This window comes from Cottoperca gobio, chromosome 1 (assembly GCF_900634415.1).
Source record: "Cottoperca gobio chromosome 1, fCotGob3.1, whole genome shotgun sequence".
NCBI classification, from domain to species: Eukaryota; Metazoa; Chordata; class Actinopteri; order Perciformes; family Bovichtidae; genus Cottoperca; species Cottoperca gobio.
Window position 1 is genome coordinate 22,440,399 of NC_041355.1, and position 17,163 is coordinate 22,457,561.

General features: G+C 42.5%; 1 protein-coding gene across 9 annotated transcripts in view; it reads right to left on the reverse strand.

Moving 5' to 3' along the window:
* The window catches only part of rptor (regulatory associated protein of MTOR, complex 1), a 174,239-nt gene that overhangs the window by 27,715 nt on the left and 129,361 nt on the right, over window positions 1-17,163 (reverse strand). For all 9 annotated transcript variants that reach the window (XM_029445530.1, XM_029445444.1, XM_029445202.1 and 6 more), the window contains 8 exons: window positions 16,506-16,646; window positions 15,574-15,694; window positions 14,460-14,600; window positions 12,064-12,219; window positions 6,976-7,094; window positions 2,985-3,088; window positions 2,240-2,417; window positions 1,922-2,032 (listed from right to left, as the gene is read on the reverse strand). In XM_029445530.1, coding sequence (XP_029301390.1) covers window positions 1,922-2,032; window positions 2,240-2,417; window positions 2,985-3,088; window positions 6,976-7,094; window positions 12,064-12,219; window positions 14,460-14,600; window positions 15,574-15,694; window positions 16,506-16,646 — 1,071 coding nt within the window. The remainder of the gene's footprint in view (window positions 1-1,921; window positions 2,033-2,239; window positions 2,418-2,984; window positions 3,089-6,975; window positions 7,095-12,063; window positions 12,220-14,459; window positions 14,601-15,573; window positions 15,695-16,505; window positions 16,647-17,163) is intronic.

Below are 17,163 nucleotides of genomic sequence, written 5' to 3' on the forward strand. Positions count from 1 at the left end.
CGGCCTCCGAGTGCTTCGTTATTTTTTTGAAAAACTGTGTCTGCTTTTCTGCCTGACTTTTCAAGGTGTGCTTGCTAAGTTCAGTACCTTTGGGAATTCCTGGTCGGTGTTAGCATGGAGTGAGGTGAAATGGCGCTGAAGATTTGAAGCCTTGAAATGCGCTAATGAGGCAAAATGGCTTACAATTGCGTTCTATAAAAAAATATGAACTCTCCCACTCTGCTAAAAACGTCCGATGTTGGTCTTCATATCTTCGCTTAGCTGTGCATTTTTTCCCTGCCATTTTAGCATTGAACTCAGATGGTCAGATAGTGTTTACTCTACGATAGGTTTCTTTCTCCCCCCTTGACGGTGATTGGTTCACTGCATCGCAGGCATTTTTGTGATTGGCTCTTGGGCCACATCAAAATTAGACACGCTGTCATGCTCTCATACTGACACCACACATGTGATACTGTGATTCCCAGGGTTGTGGTTCATTACAATGAAACCTGCATTATTGTAGATGCATCAATGTTAACACATACAATGATTACCTAGGACACTGCATGGAATATTACAGCATACTTCGGACAGAAAGTATGTTATTATGGGCTCCTTTCTGTAGTTTGTTTGGAAACAAATGCAGTGCATGCTGTGTTGTTGGTAGCTCTGAGGAAAACAGAGAACGATGGCTGCCACTTGGAAAAGCCAGGGGGGAACGTTGTCTGTACCCACTTTAAACTGTGAGCATCTTCTTTTTTATTTTATTTTTACATGGCATCGCTCTCATGTGAACACTGTCCTCCTCACACACCCCTAAAGCTGGAGGGGAGGACACACTCTCTCTGAAACACGAACACATGTTTAGCTCTCATGCTGCTGACACAGTGATATGATAACCTGTGTGCAGACTTTGAGGCACACACACACACACATACACACACACACACACAGCTTTGTAATAGAGTAGAGTTTTATGGCAGCACTCAAAATTTTGCCAACACAGCATTCTAATTCACGCTACGGCAAAACCCTCTCTCCTCTTCTTCCTCCTGCTCTTTCACTCACTCTTCCCATCTCTCTGTTTTTTATCACCTTTTGTTGCCACTTCTGGCTCCATCTTCCTTTTACCCTGCCATGCTCTTAATACACTTTTCTCTGCACTATCTTTCTGCATCAGCCCCTTTGTCTCAGGCTCACATGAATTTCTTATACTCGTCTTACTCTACTCCCAAAACTTTCTATCTTCTCCTCTGTTTGACCCTCAGACTTGACTCTTTTTGAAATAAGTCCCTCTATCTTTGTTTAATCTCAACAAAATGTTCTGATTTGTTTTACCCCCCCGGGGAGGATGACATGCTGAGGCTGTTCAAACAGACGGAAGCTTGATTTCATTTTACAACATTTAGCACCGACTTCTGCCATTCAAAGGCACTTCTCTTAATCTCAAGTTGTCCTCTGGAGGATGTTAAGTTATGGAGCCGAGAGCGCTCAATTATTCAGGAAAAGCCATGTTGTACAAGCAGCAGGTTCTTCCTCACACTGGGATTGGTCTCTCGCCTGCTGTGTTCCATAGGACTCCATTACTTTCTTAAACACAGCTCATGTCCTCACATGGCTCAGGCACAAGCTATTGTAAAATGCCTGACAAACGTGCACCAACGACACCACTTCACATACATATTTATGTGAGAACTGAAATTACCTGTAACAGTACTTCTCTGTTGCTTAGCAACCACTCTAAGCTGCTGTTCAAGAACTAGATTGCTTGGCGGAGGAATAATTAAAGAACATTTTGTTTTTAAATGATTGATTTGTTAATTGAATAATGTGTGAAAATGTCTGCATCTCATCAAATGCCAACTAACATTATGCTATAAGCATGTGTGAGAAGCCAGCAGCGCGTGCCACAACAATAAGCCACACACAGACACTCTACCTTCATGACAGGCTGAGCGAAATACTTGGCGCTCCAATCACACAGGCCCGTCTGGAGGGAGGGACTGATGTAGTTTCTGTGACCGCCCGGCTCGTCACCATCCTCAGCTGCCTGGACACACACACACACACACACACACACATTTCAGCGATTGAAAGAGTTAAACTAAACACAAAAGCAACATCCTCCCTCCATAAAATATGCAACTTTTACTTTTGCCAATTTCGAGATAAAAACTTTGCAGCTGCAGATTACTTTTTATTTTACACACACACTGCCTGAGTTACACACAGACTCATGCAGCAGGTGTTCCTCTACCTGCTCAGGTCCCTTGTCAAACATCTTGCGAGTGCGGGGGAACTGGTGGGAGTGGGGCGCCTGTCCTCCCAACGTGGGGGTGTAGGGAGGTCGTGTGGCCGGCTGCTCTCTGGCGGGGGGTTTGGGCACCTCGTTGGTCAGACTGGAGCTGCTGGTGCTGGGCATGGGAGGAGAGCCACTGGAGGAGCAGACAGATCAACATGAGAGCAGGAAACAAAGTGGCAGAACTTAGACGTTATCAACTTCGCCTTTTCATACTCTCAGGCTACATTTACACGAGCCTTAGTAGTCAAATGCTCAGATTTTTGGACCTAATCAGGAAACAAATAAGGAAACCAAGTCAGTTGTATAATTCATATTCATCATATAATATTTATGTTTATATATCCAGGATGCAGTGAGATCATTTAGTCATTACTGTTATTGTCTTTTTTCTCATTATTTTCTCTCTTCTCTTATTCTATGTTCTTGTTCAGACACAATCCACCCTAAAGAATATTTTATGAAATGTAATGTAATCTGTGTGTTGCCTCTCGTTTTGTTGCCAGCCTTGAGCTTCGTCGTAACATTCGTCAGAACCCTCATGAAAAGAAAATTAGACTCACACTGCCAAGTTCATGAAATTAAATTGTGTGTACGTCTTGCTAGAAGGAAGGCTGCTGTATGCATGATGCATATTTTTCGGGGCTTCACTGTAATGACTTTTCCGTATATCTGGATGTCCATGCGTGTGAGCTTCCCTCACCCAGCCTGGTGGATGTGCGTGCCCTTGCTGGTGGGGCTGGCTGGGGCCGACTGGGTGAGCGATCCAGAGTCCAGGATCCTCTGGGGCCGAGCGTTCATCGTTGCCTGTGAACAAAGAAACTGTGGCTCAATTCTCCTCAAAGACAAACCTGAGATCCGGATTAAAGCAATACTTGGACACTCTTCACCCTGTAACAGTGCAGCACTTTACAAAGTTTGCCTAAATTCCCAAAACTTTATCTCATTAAACGGAGCAGCTAGTATAACCTCTTCATTGTGAGTTGTCTAATGGCTGCTCACAAGGGAGGAGTAAACCTAATAAAGACAATAGAGGCAAAGCATCATTGATGAATAGCAGAGTTGTTGTTTACTCAAGCCAGGTGGAGAGAAAACTGTGTGCAGCGTAAATCTAGTTAACACAGGCAAACGCATTTTACTACCTTTGATTTTATTTCTATGCTAATTACAAGATTGAGGCGAGAATCTTTTGTTTGTGCGCGTGTCTAAAAGGCTGAGAGGGAGGGAGAAAAGTTTTTAATGCAAAGTTTACACACATTGAATCCACTGCATTTGTGGCGGGGAGAAGACATCAGTTACTGGGGTTAGCTGTTAGCGCTTCATTAAGAGGCAATTGGAAATGAAAAAAGCGGCAGTAAAACCGGCTGAAGGGGTTATTATGGAAATAGCTCAGTCACTAATCTAAGTACCTTTTCTACTCCAGCACAACAAGATCAATACGATGAAAAGGGACATAAAAAAACAAAAGCAGATAAACCACTTAAGGATATGCTGATTTTTTGGACAGTGTGGCAGCCTGTGTGTGAAGGCAGCAGTGCACGGCAGACATCATGCAAAGAAACTAGATACTTATACAGTAAAACGGAGCTCCACACTGCAGCATTAATCCTCCTGAAGCTCGTTTCAGTTAGAAAGAGGTTGCGGCAAAGTGCTGCTGTATACTAGAAAAAGCTCAAACAAAAGGCAACAGGGTAGATCAGTGGTAATCAAACCTTTCCTGCATTAAGAGGTCAGTGCGCGTCCATTAACAACCTTGTGTTTTGTCAAAGTCACCCAATTTCAGCAGTTATTAGTATTTCAAGCCTTAAAAGGAAAGGCTTGGCCGTTTTGTAGTGGGGTTTATGAGGTACTTATTCATAGTCAACAGACAGCCCTTTCTGAAGTTCTCTTCAAAAGGTGGCTTTGACTATTGACAAATAATATCATTTAACCTCTCAGAACACGTGTTATCGTGTGACTTTGCAATTTTAAAGGGTCAGTTTGGAATCACCTAACCGATTATTTGTCAATGAGTCTGGTGGCTTTGAAGAGAGCATGATACCAAAGTCAGTTCCCATCGGAAAGGTTAGTCTGACATCAAGGTAAAGCGGTGAAAATATTCTAAATTTAGCTTACATTTAAACTGATATTGATAGAGTCTGTTTCTCCAAACTGGGGGCATTCCGAGCGCCATCTACTGCAGGAACACACTGACTGTGGATAAGTACCTCATACCATCCCACTTCAAAACATGCAAACTATCCTGTTTAGGTACCTCTTCCCTGGTATGAATGTGAACTTGCAGGCTCATCAGTTGACCCATTTATGTTCATGGATTATTTATCAACCTTTGCAGATCATCAACATGTGGTAAACAAACATGCTAACGCAGTAACCCACACGCATTATCTGCTCACAAGCTTTCCAGAAAATGTGATTTGCAAAACTCCTGGAAACGGGGGTAATCGGTTCTGCCAGCTGCTTCTCTGGGAAGCAGCTTGCTCTCCTGTTTCAACCCGCTTCCCCTCACTTCTATCATTAAACGGCTGAAAAAGTGAGTCAACAGTAGGATGGAGGCATGAAAACTGATGACGGCTCTGAAAAACCTCTGAACGTTCAGCTGCCTTGATGTTTGACGATAGCATGGAAGCAGTGAAGGTGAGAGGGGATTGGTCAAGGCAGAGACGCTGGACTGATGGAGGGAAGATGTGGTTGGTGGAGACAAGTGTCATGGGGTAAGTGTGTAAGAAGAGATATCTGCTGCGTCAGGCGAAGGATTCAAGCCTCTCAAGTCATAATCTCCTCTCATGACTGACCATAGACTCTTCCCAAGGTACATTCAAACATTTAAGGACTTTCTAGTTGCACCTCCTGTCAAATGAAAACAGACTTCAATTAATTAAATGCATAAAGCTTCTTTTGTCCTTCAACTTTCACAGTCAAATTGACAGACCAAGAATAACAGGATGAAATAAATGACACAAGGCCTTCACCTCAGAACCATGCAGCAAGAGGTAGCAATTAAAAATCATTTAATGCTTTCATCATCTGAGAAGCAAGTACATTTTAATTAGCTGCTGACCTTGTTCATTTAGTTACAAATCAATAACATTTGACATTTAAAAACCTAATTAAAAGAGCTGGATTCCCAGTTAGGCTAATGTTAACACTTGTGAACTTGGGATGGATGCTCTCTGATTAAGCTGTCTCTGATGAGCTCTCTGCAAGAAACATAATAATGTGGGCTCCATCTAGGATAACTCATTAACTTCACAAGTTAAGGCATTTAAAAGGTGCATAGATTGTCTTTCTCTTTTAAATGTCAAAGTATTCCTTTTTATTTTTATTTTTTATAAAACATGTAAAACAACTTGTTAAAGACAAGTGGAGCTTCAATCCTCATCACTGTTTTCATATCATGACAGTATGACAGGAATAACTCGAGTGCCACTTGGTCAATCACATACAACTTTGTTGGACTCATTGCAAACTGGACTATGATGCATAACCAGAGTGTGTGTGACCTCATCCCCGTCAGATTATTTCAGTTCAGTCAAAATCAAATCGGATTTTATTTCAAATACGATAAATTAAGACAAACCCAAATTAAATAAATCAAGAGTAGTCCGAGTTAAATCAAGTACCAGACAAGTCTCAAGTCAATCAAGAACATTTCAAGTTGAGGTTAGAGCTCAATTAAGACAGGACAAGTTTTGGGTCAATGAAGACGCGTTCAAATCATGGCAAATGGATTTTACCAGGTCAAAACTTAATTAATGTTTTTGCTTTCAGGTCAAGTCAAGCCGTGAGGCGGTGAAAGCTCGAGTCAAGTCCTCGTTTTTATCAATCAAGTCGGACATGCATCTGGTCTCAAGCCTAACATCTTTAGCTCTTACAATTAACAGAAGTGTGAAGATGACACAGAAGGTCTAGGGCAGTGCTTGATTGAAATGTGTCTATTTCCGTTTCAGTTGTCTGTCAGAGGGGGGGATCTTATAGGAATATGACGTCACCTTTTACTCAGTTGACTTCCAGTCTGCAGGTACAAAGAAACGGCTACCACAGAAGTGTGTTAGTATTAGCTGGTAGAAAAAAACTCTATTGCCTTATAGTGTAAATCAAGTCCTGTTGTTTTTTTATTGCAGTCCAGTAACAGTCTCATTGCAGAGGTGTCGCTCTTCTGAAGGTAACTGAGGGGACAATTGGTGTTGATGGTAGGAAACACAAGACATTTTGCCTGAGGGTTAGGATGGGTGGTGGACTGTAGTGGTTATTATGGCACCTTAAGTTACGGCAGCCTCTTCGCTTCGCTCTGGCCTGCCAAGCCTGGGGGAGTCATTGGCCCTTAATTGCATTTGCACAAAAGTAATGGACTTTTGCAGGAAGAAAATGCCAGGGGGAGGGTGGGCCGTGTGTGTGCTGCAAACAGATCATTTTCTCCGCATAACCATGTGGTGAAAAGAACTGACTTACAGATACAGAGACAAACAGTCAATCATCACATGCGCATTATGCTACAAAATATTTGTTGATACATCATCTTCAAAATGACTTACTGACGAGTGTGGCAGTGAAGAAGCTTCAAATCTGTGGTCCTCATTCTTTTAATTATTTACGAAGAGAGCACAACTCCCTGACAATGACTCCAACAATTAGCTCAGCCTGAACATTTGGGTAACGAAGACATCCCAAGAAAGATGAAGAGTTCAACAAACCTTGTATGCTATGCTGTTGAGGACCTTCATGGCCAGATCTGACACTTCAGGAAAAGGGTCTGCAGCGAGATGTAGTAGCACTCTCCAGATCTGAGTGTAAACACTGTTGAAGGAAACACCTGGAAAAGACGCACAAAGCAAAGGAACGAGTTCAACTCATTAACATTTTTCTGCCAATACAATTCAGGCAAATTATACACACATACAGTAGATACCTCCACCGGTACATGCATCTCACTCTGGAGCAGCCCTCATCCCTCCCATCCAAGTTCATTAACATGGCAGAGCTAACAGCTCAGTTGGAATGTACAATCACCTCATTAGTATCATGTTACCCACCCCGGGCCATTTTCCTCTCATGCAGTTGTTGGATGTGTTGAGGTGACAGAGGGGAAATGACCTCCAGTTTCAGGTAATGTACATCATTAACACATACACACACACACACACACACACACACACACTTCTAACCTTCAGCCTCTGTTTGTTTGCCATCTTCTCCAGCTCTCTCCTGTCATTGTCTCTAAAGTTGCTTCCTCACTTCAGTTTGTTTTAGTGCCTCAACCTGACAGTCGTGCATCTCTTACAGTGAGCAACAGCCTCCCTCTTTTCCACACACCCTCACTCGCTTTAGCATGTTGTTTCTGCAGTGCACTGAGCCTCCTTCCCTGTCGCGGTGCCTTTTTCTTCCTCTAAATGCATTTGTCTGTCAGCTTCAATCTGTCGTCTTTCTGTCCTCCCTCAGTGTCAGCCACCGTGACACAGATCGGTAATAGTCTCCAACTGTTGCCGTTTCTCATTTCGCCCCCACTTTTCTGTCCCCCCCCCCCCCCTCTTTCCTCCTCAGATCTTCCTGAACTTGCAGGTGGTCCTGTAAACCTGACCTGTGAGGATGACAACTCTTATCTCACTTCCTTTTATCATCTCCCTGCTTCCCTGTCCTTACTTTTCTATGGAGTCGCACACAGGCCGAGAAGTGACTGAAGTCTGGGCGCTCTCAAAGCTCAGACTCTTCTCCAGAGAGTGCTGAGAGGGTTCAATGGTCCCAAGCTTCAAAGACAAGAGATACAAAGGAGTGGAGGAGGATGGAGGGATACAGAAGGATACAATAAGCACAAGGAGGAATCTAGAAAAGGTGAGGAGCAGAGAGGCCAGAAGGAGTAAAGATGGAGGGGAAAAAGGACTGATAAGATTTTTAGAAGTCTGTGTGCTGTGAGATATGTCAGAGATGGGTCAGAAAGGCGAAGAGAAATGGACAAAGAAGAAAAAAAACAGGAAACCAAGAGAAGCATGAAGAGAAAGTATTGAAACGATAGGGAGGGCAATAGTGACTGAGGAAGAGAGAGCGAGTGACGGAGGTAAAGAGGTGATTAGGCTGTAGCCTGAGGGGCAGGATATGATTAGCGATGGCTAGCCAACACGCTACCTGCTGCAGTAAACAGCCAGTTGATAAATGTGAAATATGGTTCCTTTCCCATTTAACCACCGCGCTACATTACGGGTGCACACAAATTACCACTGCACTGCTTCTACATAGTCCACATGAGGGACCGTGACGGCTACATTACTCACTGGCTGCACGCTGCACCAGTGGCTTGTCCCGACTTGACACAAGACTTGTGCACGGTGGAATGGATGTACAGTAGTAAAGATGTTAATTATTGTCTAAATGAACCACTGCATCACGGTTTAATGGCCTCCTCAATTCTGGCAGATGACATAAAATACTTCTAACACTGCATAGCGATTTTTGGAGCTGTAAATGGTTGAGGCATAAAAAATGCATCAGAACATTTGAAAGCAGAGAAGAAAGGCATATTTTAAATATATTTCACAGGGAGACGTAAGCAGCAGCCAATCAGATCTGTGATGATTAAACGGGGGAGCGTCTCCAACACACTGACACAGGCAGACGTGCATGGAAGCCCTTGATGTGACAAATTATAAATGTCAATGCAGAGACAGAAAATGTTGAGCACAGTGTTGCTTTAGACTCCACCAGGCATTTAATGACGTTACATGATAGTATGAAAGGTGCTGGCCTGACCATCAGGAGCAGTTTGGGGACTTTATCCATCTTACAATTTGGTTTTCTTTTCCATTGCAGCCTCACAGAGAGCCTGGTGTGGATGTTGCAGTGTAGTGGAATTATAGTAAGAAGGCAAATGAAGAAAATAATGAATGTTTAAAATGTATATGTAGAAATCACTACTGCAACTCTGCCCGACTCCCACACAGTCGTGTTATGCTGCTGATTTCCTGCGAGTTAGTGTCCAGCTGCTGCTGCATTTAGCAGTTATGGTTTCTATTTGTTTTTAATACGCAGACCACTTTACCTCTCAACATTTGTATTTGTTGGTTTGCTGTGTTAACACACACGTGTGTTTAAACTGAGAAAGTGTGCTGCTGTATACCAAAAGAAAAAGAGTTCATACAGTTTTCAGGCAAGATGAAAAACTAAGACCCAAGGGAAGAGTGAAGTCTGGGCTGAGAGAGAACTGACTGTAAGTGACAGCAGAACATGGAATCAACACTGATCTGCACTCTAGTATGTATTTCTGCCTTTCCTTTATGCTCCTGAATATTGTTACCAACATCCATTGATCTGCTCTGCCCTGCTTGTTTATACATGCAGCACACTGTGAGGTGGGTGTTGTAAAAAAGAGCACTGGGAGGCTGGAACTCTTTGCAGACGTGGCGAGGGCACAGTTTAGGGGCCAATATGTCTTTCAACCGGTTTACACAGGGACCTTTAAGGGCATTAAGGGCCCACAAGCAGCTTGGAAAAGGTTTAACGGAGCATCAAATACTCAATTTGTCGGATAAACGGTAATGAGAGCGAGCGCTGTGCCAGGCTGTTTTTATTGGGGTTTTTTCCCCCATAAAACCCTTAAGCTTTGGCGTCCCATGGTATCTGTGTACCTTAAAAACAAAACCTATACAAGGCAGACTTTTTATTTGGATTTAATTCAATCTGGATTATTTGATAAATCCCAGATTAGAAAATGACATGTTGCATCTTCACAACACATTTAATTAACTTTATTGTGTCTGTGTGTGAGAGAAACATCTGCATGGAACTTACACTAAATATGTACAGGCATACGAGCGCAACTCCACGTTTACACAGCAGATGTTGTCTAAACTTTAAGAGCAGTGGAAATTGGGCTGCTCACTCAAAGGACTGTTATGAAGCTCGACTGAGTCGGGTGCACCTAAAGTAAGGTGGCATTCATTTAAGAAACAAATCAAAGAAAACATGCTGAAAGGGACATTTCATTATAGTAGCTGAACTTACTTTCATGCCAAGTCAAATTCACTGTTCTCCAGAGATCAATTTACTTTTCCATTTTCCCAGGAAGAAATCACACAGTGTGACTTAACAGGGTGGCTGGGAAACATCAAGAGGTTTCTAACTTGAAATGCAACAATGAGAAAGAGAGAGGCAAAAAGGGAACCCCCAGTTTAACTTCTTCCTTTCCCGAGGGGGCGGGAGTAAGTTAATGGTTTTCCTGCTCGCACACAAACTGGCTGTCGGGACACATGGTGGAGCCTGCCAATCACCGGAGAACAAGGGTAAAAAGGTGAGTTCGACTTCAGTGTACGAGGAAAAGCACTTTAATGGCCTCAGGCGGCTCCCAGAGTCTACCCTCTCCTCTCTTTACTGTCCTTTACACATCTGCAAACTTTACACTTGTTCTATTCTTGGACTGGGAGCTTTTCTCCTCTGTCACCTCCCTGGTATGAGGTTTCATCTTCTCTAGAGGCAGCCTGGGGTCTTCCTCTGCGGCGCCATCACATTCTCCTGGTCACTTATCTCCCCATTCATTCCTTTCACTGAAGCTTAATCCTCATTGTAGTTTTCATTCACGTAGTTTCTGTGTGTCAAACCAAGCAACACTGTCCCAGCTACTGTCTGCAGCCTGCTGAAATGATCCCACAGGGCACATCACTGCTGCTGCCAACACTTTCTCCAGATACACAACTCTTATATTGTTCCCAGAGGAAATACAGTATGGAAAATGGATATCATGATAATAGGATGAATAAAACATATAGATGTCAAAAGAAATTTAAAAGACAACACAACCTCTAAAAATGGCTGTGGATTTAAATCAGCAGCATGTCAGGTTTGGCTCCTTAACAAGCTGAACACACACACACACGCAAACACACATATACACTTGCCAGTAGGAGAAAAATAAATCTTAAAAAAATAAAAACAAAACAAAAATGTCCAATCGCGTTCACAAGTATGGTACGGACAGATGGACAACTCAAAAACATAATGCCTCCGCACATGGCGACAGCCATGGCAAAGAAGTGCAGACGTCATCTTGGAAGTGACGACTCCTGGCTAATCTAAAAATAGGTAAAGAGGTGGATCGTCAGTAGAGCTGAGGTGCCCGAGTGACACAGCAGAGCAGACAGCTGTTAGGGGGCCCAACTCAAATGCAATCACTCAAAAGCGACCATTCTCTTCATTCTGCAAAACTTTAAGCCTTAATATCACATAAGAATTCCCCCCCGTAAAGTTGTCATAAGTAGGAAAATTAGATATAGAGTCCAAAACCGTTGTTTTGACTGTAAACATGTTTATTTCTGCTGGACCACTGGGCCTTTTAACTTGGTGGATTAAGATGACCAGCCTCAAGTGCTTCTTCATGATGTGTTTCCCTGCTCAGCCCCGGAGGTTGCCTCTTGGTCAAACAAAAGCCGGATTCTACATCCCAACACGAAAGTGTCTTTATTTAACTTCCTCTGCCTGGTAAATGCCCGTCTTTCGATCTGCACGCCCACAGTTAATAATCAGGCTCTCTTTTAAAAAGCTGTGGTCTCCTAAAATGAGATAATCCTGAAGACATCATCAGGGTTGTCTCAAGGACTCCAGAGACATAGAAAACATTATGCAACAGTTTCCACAGACTAGTCCTCAACGTGACCAGTAAAATGACTTTTACGTGAACAGACATTCTTGATTGTTGTTAATTGAGTTCCCTTTCTAAAAGTATAAATCTGAAGCCGAGTAGCAGAGCTAATGTTACCACCACAGGTAGTAGAGGGGCAGTACTTTAGGCTAGTTGTTACCTATGAGGGAGTTGAGGGAAGAATAGGAGGACACCCGTCTCATTTTGTCGATTGTCTCAAAGGAGAGGATGTACTCGTCATTGTCGGGGCTCCCCAGGGTGCTGCTGGCGCTGCTGCTGGTGCTCAGGTTACCCGGAGAGAAGGCTGCTGGTCCCCCTGAACGCAGGAAACACACACAAATACACAAAACTGTTACCCTTAGATCCTATCAAAGCTGAAAGAATCACAAGCACCATAACTGTAGTACGAGTTAAAGAGGAAGAAGAAGAGGCTCTTATTTTGTTTAGAAAGCACTTAAGCTGCTGTAAAAGTGCTGTATAAATAAAGTGTATTATGGTTATTATTGTCATAAAAAGCCAAATCAACATCCAATAAGGTGTGAGGTGTGTAAACAGACCGAACACTTGGAAGCTACATGATGACACATAACTTAATTTCAGCCGTCAGCCACAGTCATCTCCTGCTGTAACTCTCCTGATCACCAAACATTACTCTGACTCGTACAAACCCACAACGCCATGCGTCTTCCAAACTGACTGCAGGCTGAAAAGTGGAAATGGAGATTGGTAGAGGGTGGAAATACGCTCTGCGCTTGTTGATGATCAACACTGCAGCATATTGGAATAAGCACTGAAAAGGGGTATTAGAAATGGTGTCAGCAGTAGGTTACGCGCTTCACCAAGTGTCAGTGATTTAACCCCACTCGGGGCTTATGCATCACTCAGTCTGGCAGCGAGCTTCATCTGTCTGAATCACAGCAGTGAGACAAACAGGAGGTTAAGAGCTCACAAGTGACAGCAGGCCATGTGTTCACAAAGCTGTGGACAAAGATGTTAGGGTGACACAACTACAGTTTAAATGACTGTTTTATCTATCATAATTATGCTTTTCTTTTTTCAGGAACAAATTAGTTTTATTGCATCCACAGATACAAAACTCTCAAAAGTGCAGATTTCCCCCCAGGCAGTTATGCCACCACAACATGCAAACAAACTGTAAATCACTGTGGATTTAGTTAACATTAAGTGAAGTAAGAAAAAAGAAGCTTACTTTGTCAATTAATTATTTTCCATGTTCTCAATTGCAAGTGCAACTTTTGTACCAAGTGCTCATTGTTCTGGAAGTGTAAAGCATGTACAAGGAAACCACATAACACAATCTAACAGCTCAGTGAGCTAGCCCAACAGTGTCCTTGGTGTCGGATGTTCCCTGCTCATGGCTGAGTTATAACTTTTTGAGCCCATCTCAGCAGGCCTACAGTTCAGCACCACGGACAGCTCCCAGTCCCCACTGGTGATCAGGCAGGCTTAGGGAGGTCTGTGTCTTTGCTGGACTTATTTTTTGGTACATATATGAATAAATATAAACTGCAAGAACGTCTGCTTCCTGAATCTGTGTCATATTGTTGCCAAAGCTGGGATGGAAATGATGAAATAATTTCCCAAAGTGCCAATGAGCTAGTCAGAGGCAGATATCTGCGGGACCATGGCGAAGCCAACAGAAAGAAAGAAGATCAGAAGCAGAGATTGAGCAGTAGTATGAAAGCTGTGGCCAATATCAATGTGGAGCTTAATAAAGCAGAACCCAACATGGAGTTATTGGAGGAATATTAGGAAGAGTTGCTTCATAAACAACATTCTCTACAAGACTCTGGTAGAGATTGAAGAGAAAACGGATTCACCCACGATCAAATCAGAGCCAGGGTCACTTGAAATTGCTAAAATTAGAAAGTCTCAAGAGACATCAGAAAGGTTTTTGGAGACTGAGGCGGTAACTGAATAAAACCTTAATATAAGTAAAGCTCCTGTGTTTAACTACTTACAATTCTTTTTGATGGGTACTGCTGCTTGACCCAAGATGGGTCTAAGTGCTACTTATGTGGAGTAACACTTCACTACTGAAGTGACAGCGGGCAGGGATTGCTTTGGGAAAAAATCCCTACTGACGAGGGAGCATCATTTTGTGATGAGGCTTATTACACAACTAGATTGTGGTCCATGCGTGTTCTGACATTTATACAGAACGCATATTTGTAAGACATGGATGACAAGAAAGATGAGCATTTTACTCGTGCAAGTTAGAGCTGGATTGGAATAATTATTAACACACCACCACCCAGTCTTAGTTATGCTGCTGGGCCAACTGGTCACGAGCTCTCTGCTGGTTGTGAAACCTCTTATAAATGCTTCCTGAGCCTGAGGACTGTTCATCCACGATCCAAAGCTGAAAACCTAATGAAATGTGCTAATGGTCTCTCCCTGGATTCATTTCTGTCATTCAGCTGATTAAACCTTCTTCCTTGTCTTTATGCAGTCCTCCTACAGATTCTTCTAAAGTCCGGCTTCATCTTATTTATCTCTCTCCCATCTGCCTTATTTTCTCTCTCGCCCTCCTACCCTCTTCATTGAGGTTGAGGTTCTGCAGGCTCTTGTTCAGGTTGCGGGCGGTGGTAGCAGCTCGGATGTTGGTGTAGGAGTTGACCGATCGCAGGCGTGGGATGGCCGGGCTGTCCCTCACTGGAGTCAGGTTACCAGGCTCTGGGCATGAAAGGAAGATATACATCAGGTCACCAGGATAACCCCAAACAAGTGAAAATAATGTGTTCTGATAAGTATCATTTTAGAATAAGATAAGCAACACTCGACAATTAGACTAGGTCCATTTATGGGAGGCCCTCATTTTTCAATACGTGTAAACATTTGAACACAATTCACTGACCTTTTAACACAACACTCCTTACATGCTGAAAAAGCATTTGACCAGGTGGAGTGAAGTTTCTATTTTAAAACTCTTGAGAATTTTAGCTGGTTGGTTAAAGTGTTGTGCACAGGTCCTTCGGCATGTATTCGCACAAACAATGTACAATTCAGGTATTTCCTTCTTCAGAAAGGGACAAGACGGGGTTGCCCCCTTCCACCATTACTTTTTGATGTGGCGATGAAGCCTCTAGCTATTTCATTGCGATAGAGCCGTGCATTTGTAGGGATGCTTTGAGGGAATCACAGCACAAGGTAGCATTATATGCAGATGACCTTCTTTTATTGGTCAGAAACCCCATATGTTCTTTCTGTTCTTGTTGAACTGGATGTTCTGACTATAAACTTAATTTGAGGAAAAGTGAATTGTATCCTGTCAACCCAGCAGCCAAAAGATTCCACCTTGAAAGGAATTTCCCTTCAGGAGAGTTAGTCCGTAATTGGCATTGTGGTCCCTAGATCCTATGACATCCTCCTTAAATATAATCTAACCCCTTTGATAGATAAATGTGGGACAGATTTTGAACAATGGTGAAACTTCCCCCTCTCTATGGCATGAAGCATCAACCTTATTTAAATGATCATAGTCCATGTTTTTCAAAATGTCCCAATTTTTACCCCAAAACACACAATGCCTGCCACGCATTAACAGATGCTTTCTGGATAGACACAAGAAAGAGCGAGGTATGACCATGTCCTATATGTATACTTACATATACATATATACAAATGTGTGTGTGTGTGTCTACAGTACCTGCAGTGTTGGCAGGTGACGGCACCATGTAGTTCTTCTCCTCTTCTATAAACTGGAGGGCGACTGTACAGAAGTTGCTCTCGTATTGGACCACCAGGTGACTCAGCGCTACGACCAGCTCCTGCCAAACACATACGGGAAAAAAGGTAAATATGATCATTCAGTTCTACTGATTGTGATTTTTTATTGAACTTAATTTCTTAATGTCTTTGAGACAAGCGAGATTTGTACAGGTATAATGGTGACAAATGAGTAATACATGTCTAATGTAATTAATATAGACTATAAATAAAAAGTGAAGTGATACAGGTATTTTTTAGTAAAGCATTCAGAACCAGTTCACTTAACTTTATTTAAAAAGCATTGGTCATAGTTTTGTTGACACCACTCTATATACACATTCTTTACAGTGTAATGTAGAGAGTTGTGACCCAAATTCAAAGCTTTCATTTTAAATGTCAGAAGACACATTTATAACAGAATTGAAAGTAACATCGGACTAGTACTTTATATTTGTTATTAACATTACAAAGATTAGCTTGGTGTTGGGCAGACCCCTTTAAACTATGTCCTCAGGGCTACAGTCCATTTGTTATGTTTTATCTTAATAATAATATTCTCATTACCCAATATAGAAATACTGTAATACTACTCTGTTACTGTAATGTCATTTTCATCCACTAAGAGTCTCTCAATCAAAACAATATGAAAGGTTCGGTGGCATCGTGAAGTAGCGTGGGATCATGGGAGTTGTTGTCAAATTCTCTGGGTGAGGACTCCTTCATTGATCATCGTTACCTTGATTAAAAAAGGTTTTAAAAAATTGACCACACTTTGTACATTTTAGAGCTTAGTTTCTACCACCTGCATATCATACTATAACAGAAAATGTATTTTGTGTGTGCATGGGTGAGTTATTGTGCTGCAGTGACCTTGCGGACCACAGGGCTGCCATCGTTGATGAGCTGGGCCAGCATCATGGCCACGTTGTGGTCGATGGTTGTGGAGTGGTCCGTCCTCTCAGCAGAGTTTCCCACAAACGTCCCCAGAGCAAAGACAGCCGCACACCTCACCTGCAGAGGCACAAACACAACAACACTTTCCACTTAACTTCCTCTTGGTTCAATAAAGCTGTAGATGTTAAGTTGACACAATTTAATACACAATGTTAAAGCTTTTGCTTTGTCAGTTTGATCTCCCTTCATCGAAGCACAGCTCAGCATTTTTTAACTGAGTGAAGTGTGTTCGGCCCTTTGCCTTGAAACCTAACAAAGTGTTTTCCAGACAACAACAATGTTGGAATGTTTTTGTGAGACCAGCGGTTGAAAGTTTTAGGAGGTAATTTTGGTTTAGTTTTACCTCAATGTATCACTACGAAATGCGCTGGAGATGATCAGTGGCGTGTGCTCCAGCGAGCTGCTTTTTGTCACTATAACTAATTAGTTTCTCCGCACGCTCCAATGGATGCTAAATCCAAACTTGGAATTACAGAGAAGGATTTTTCCACGAGGGATTGGATTCACAAACTGAACCAAATCACAGCACAGATTTAATATTTGGGTGTATTGTTTGTTGTTTTTTTTACAAGCA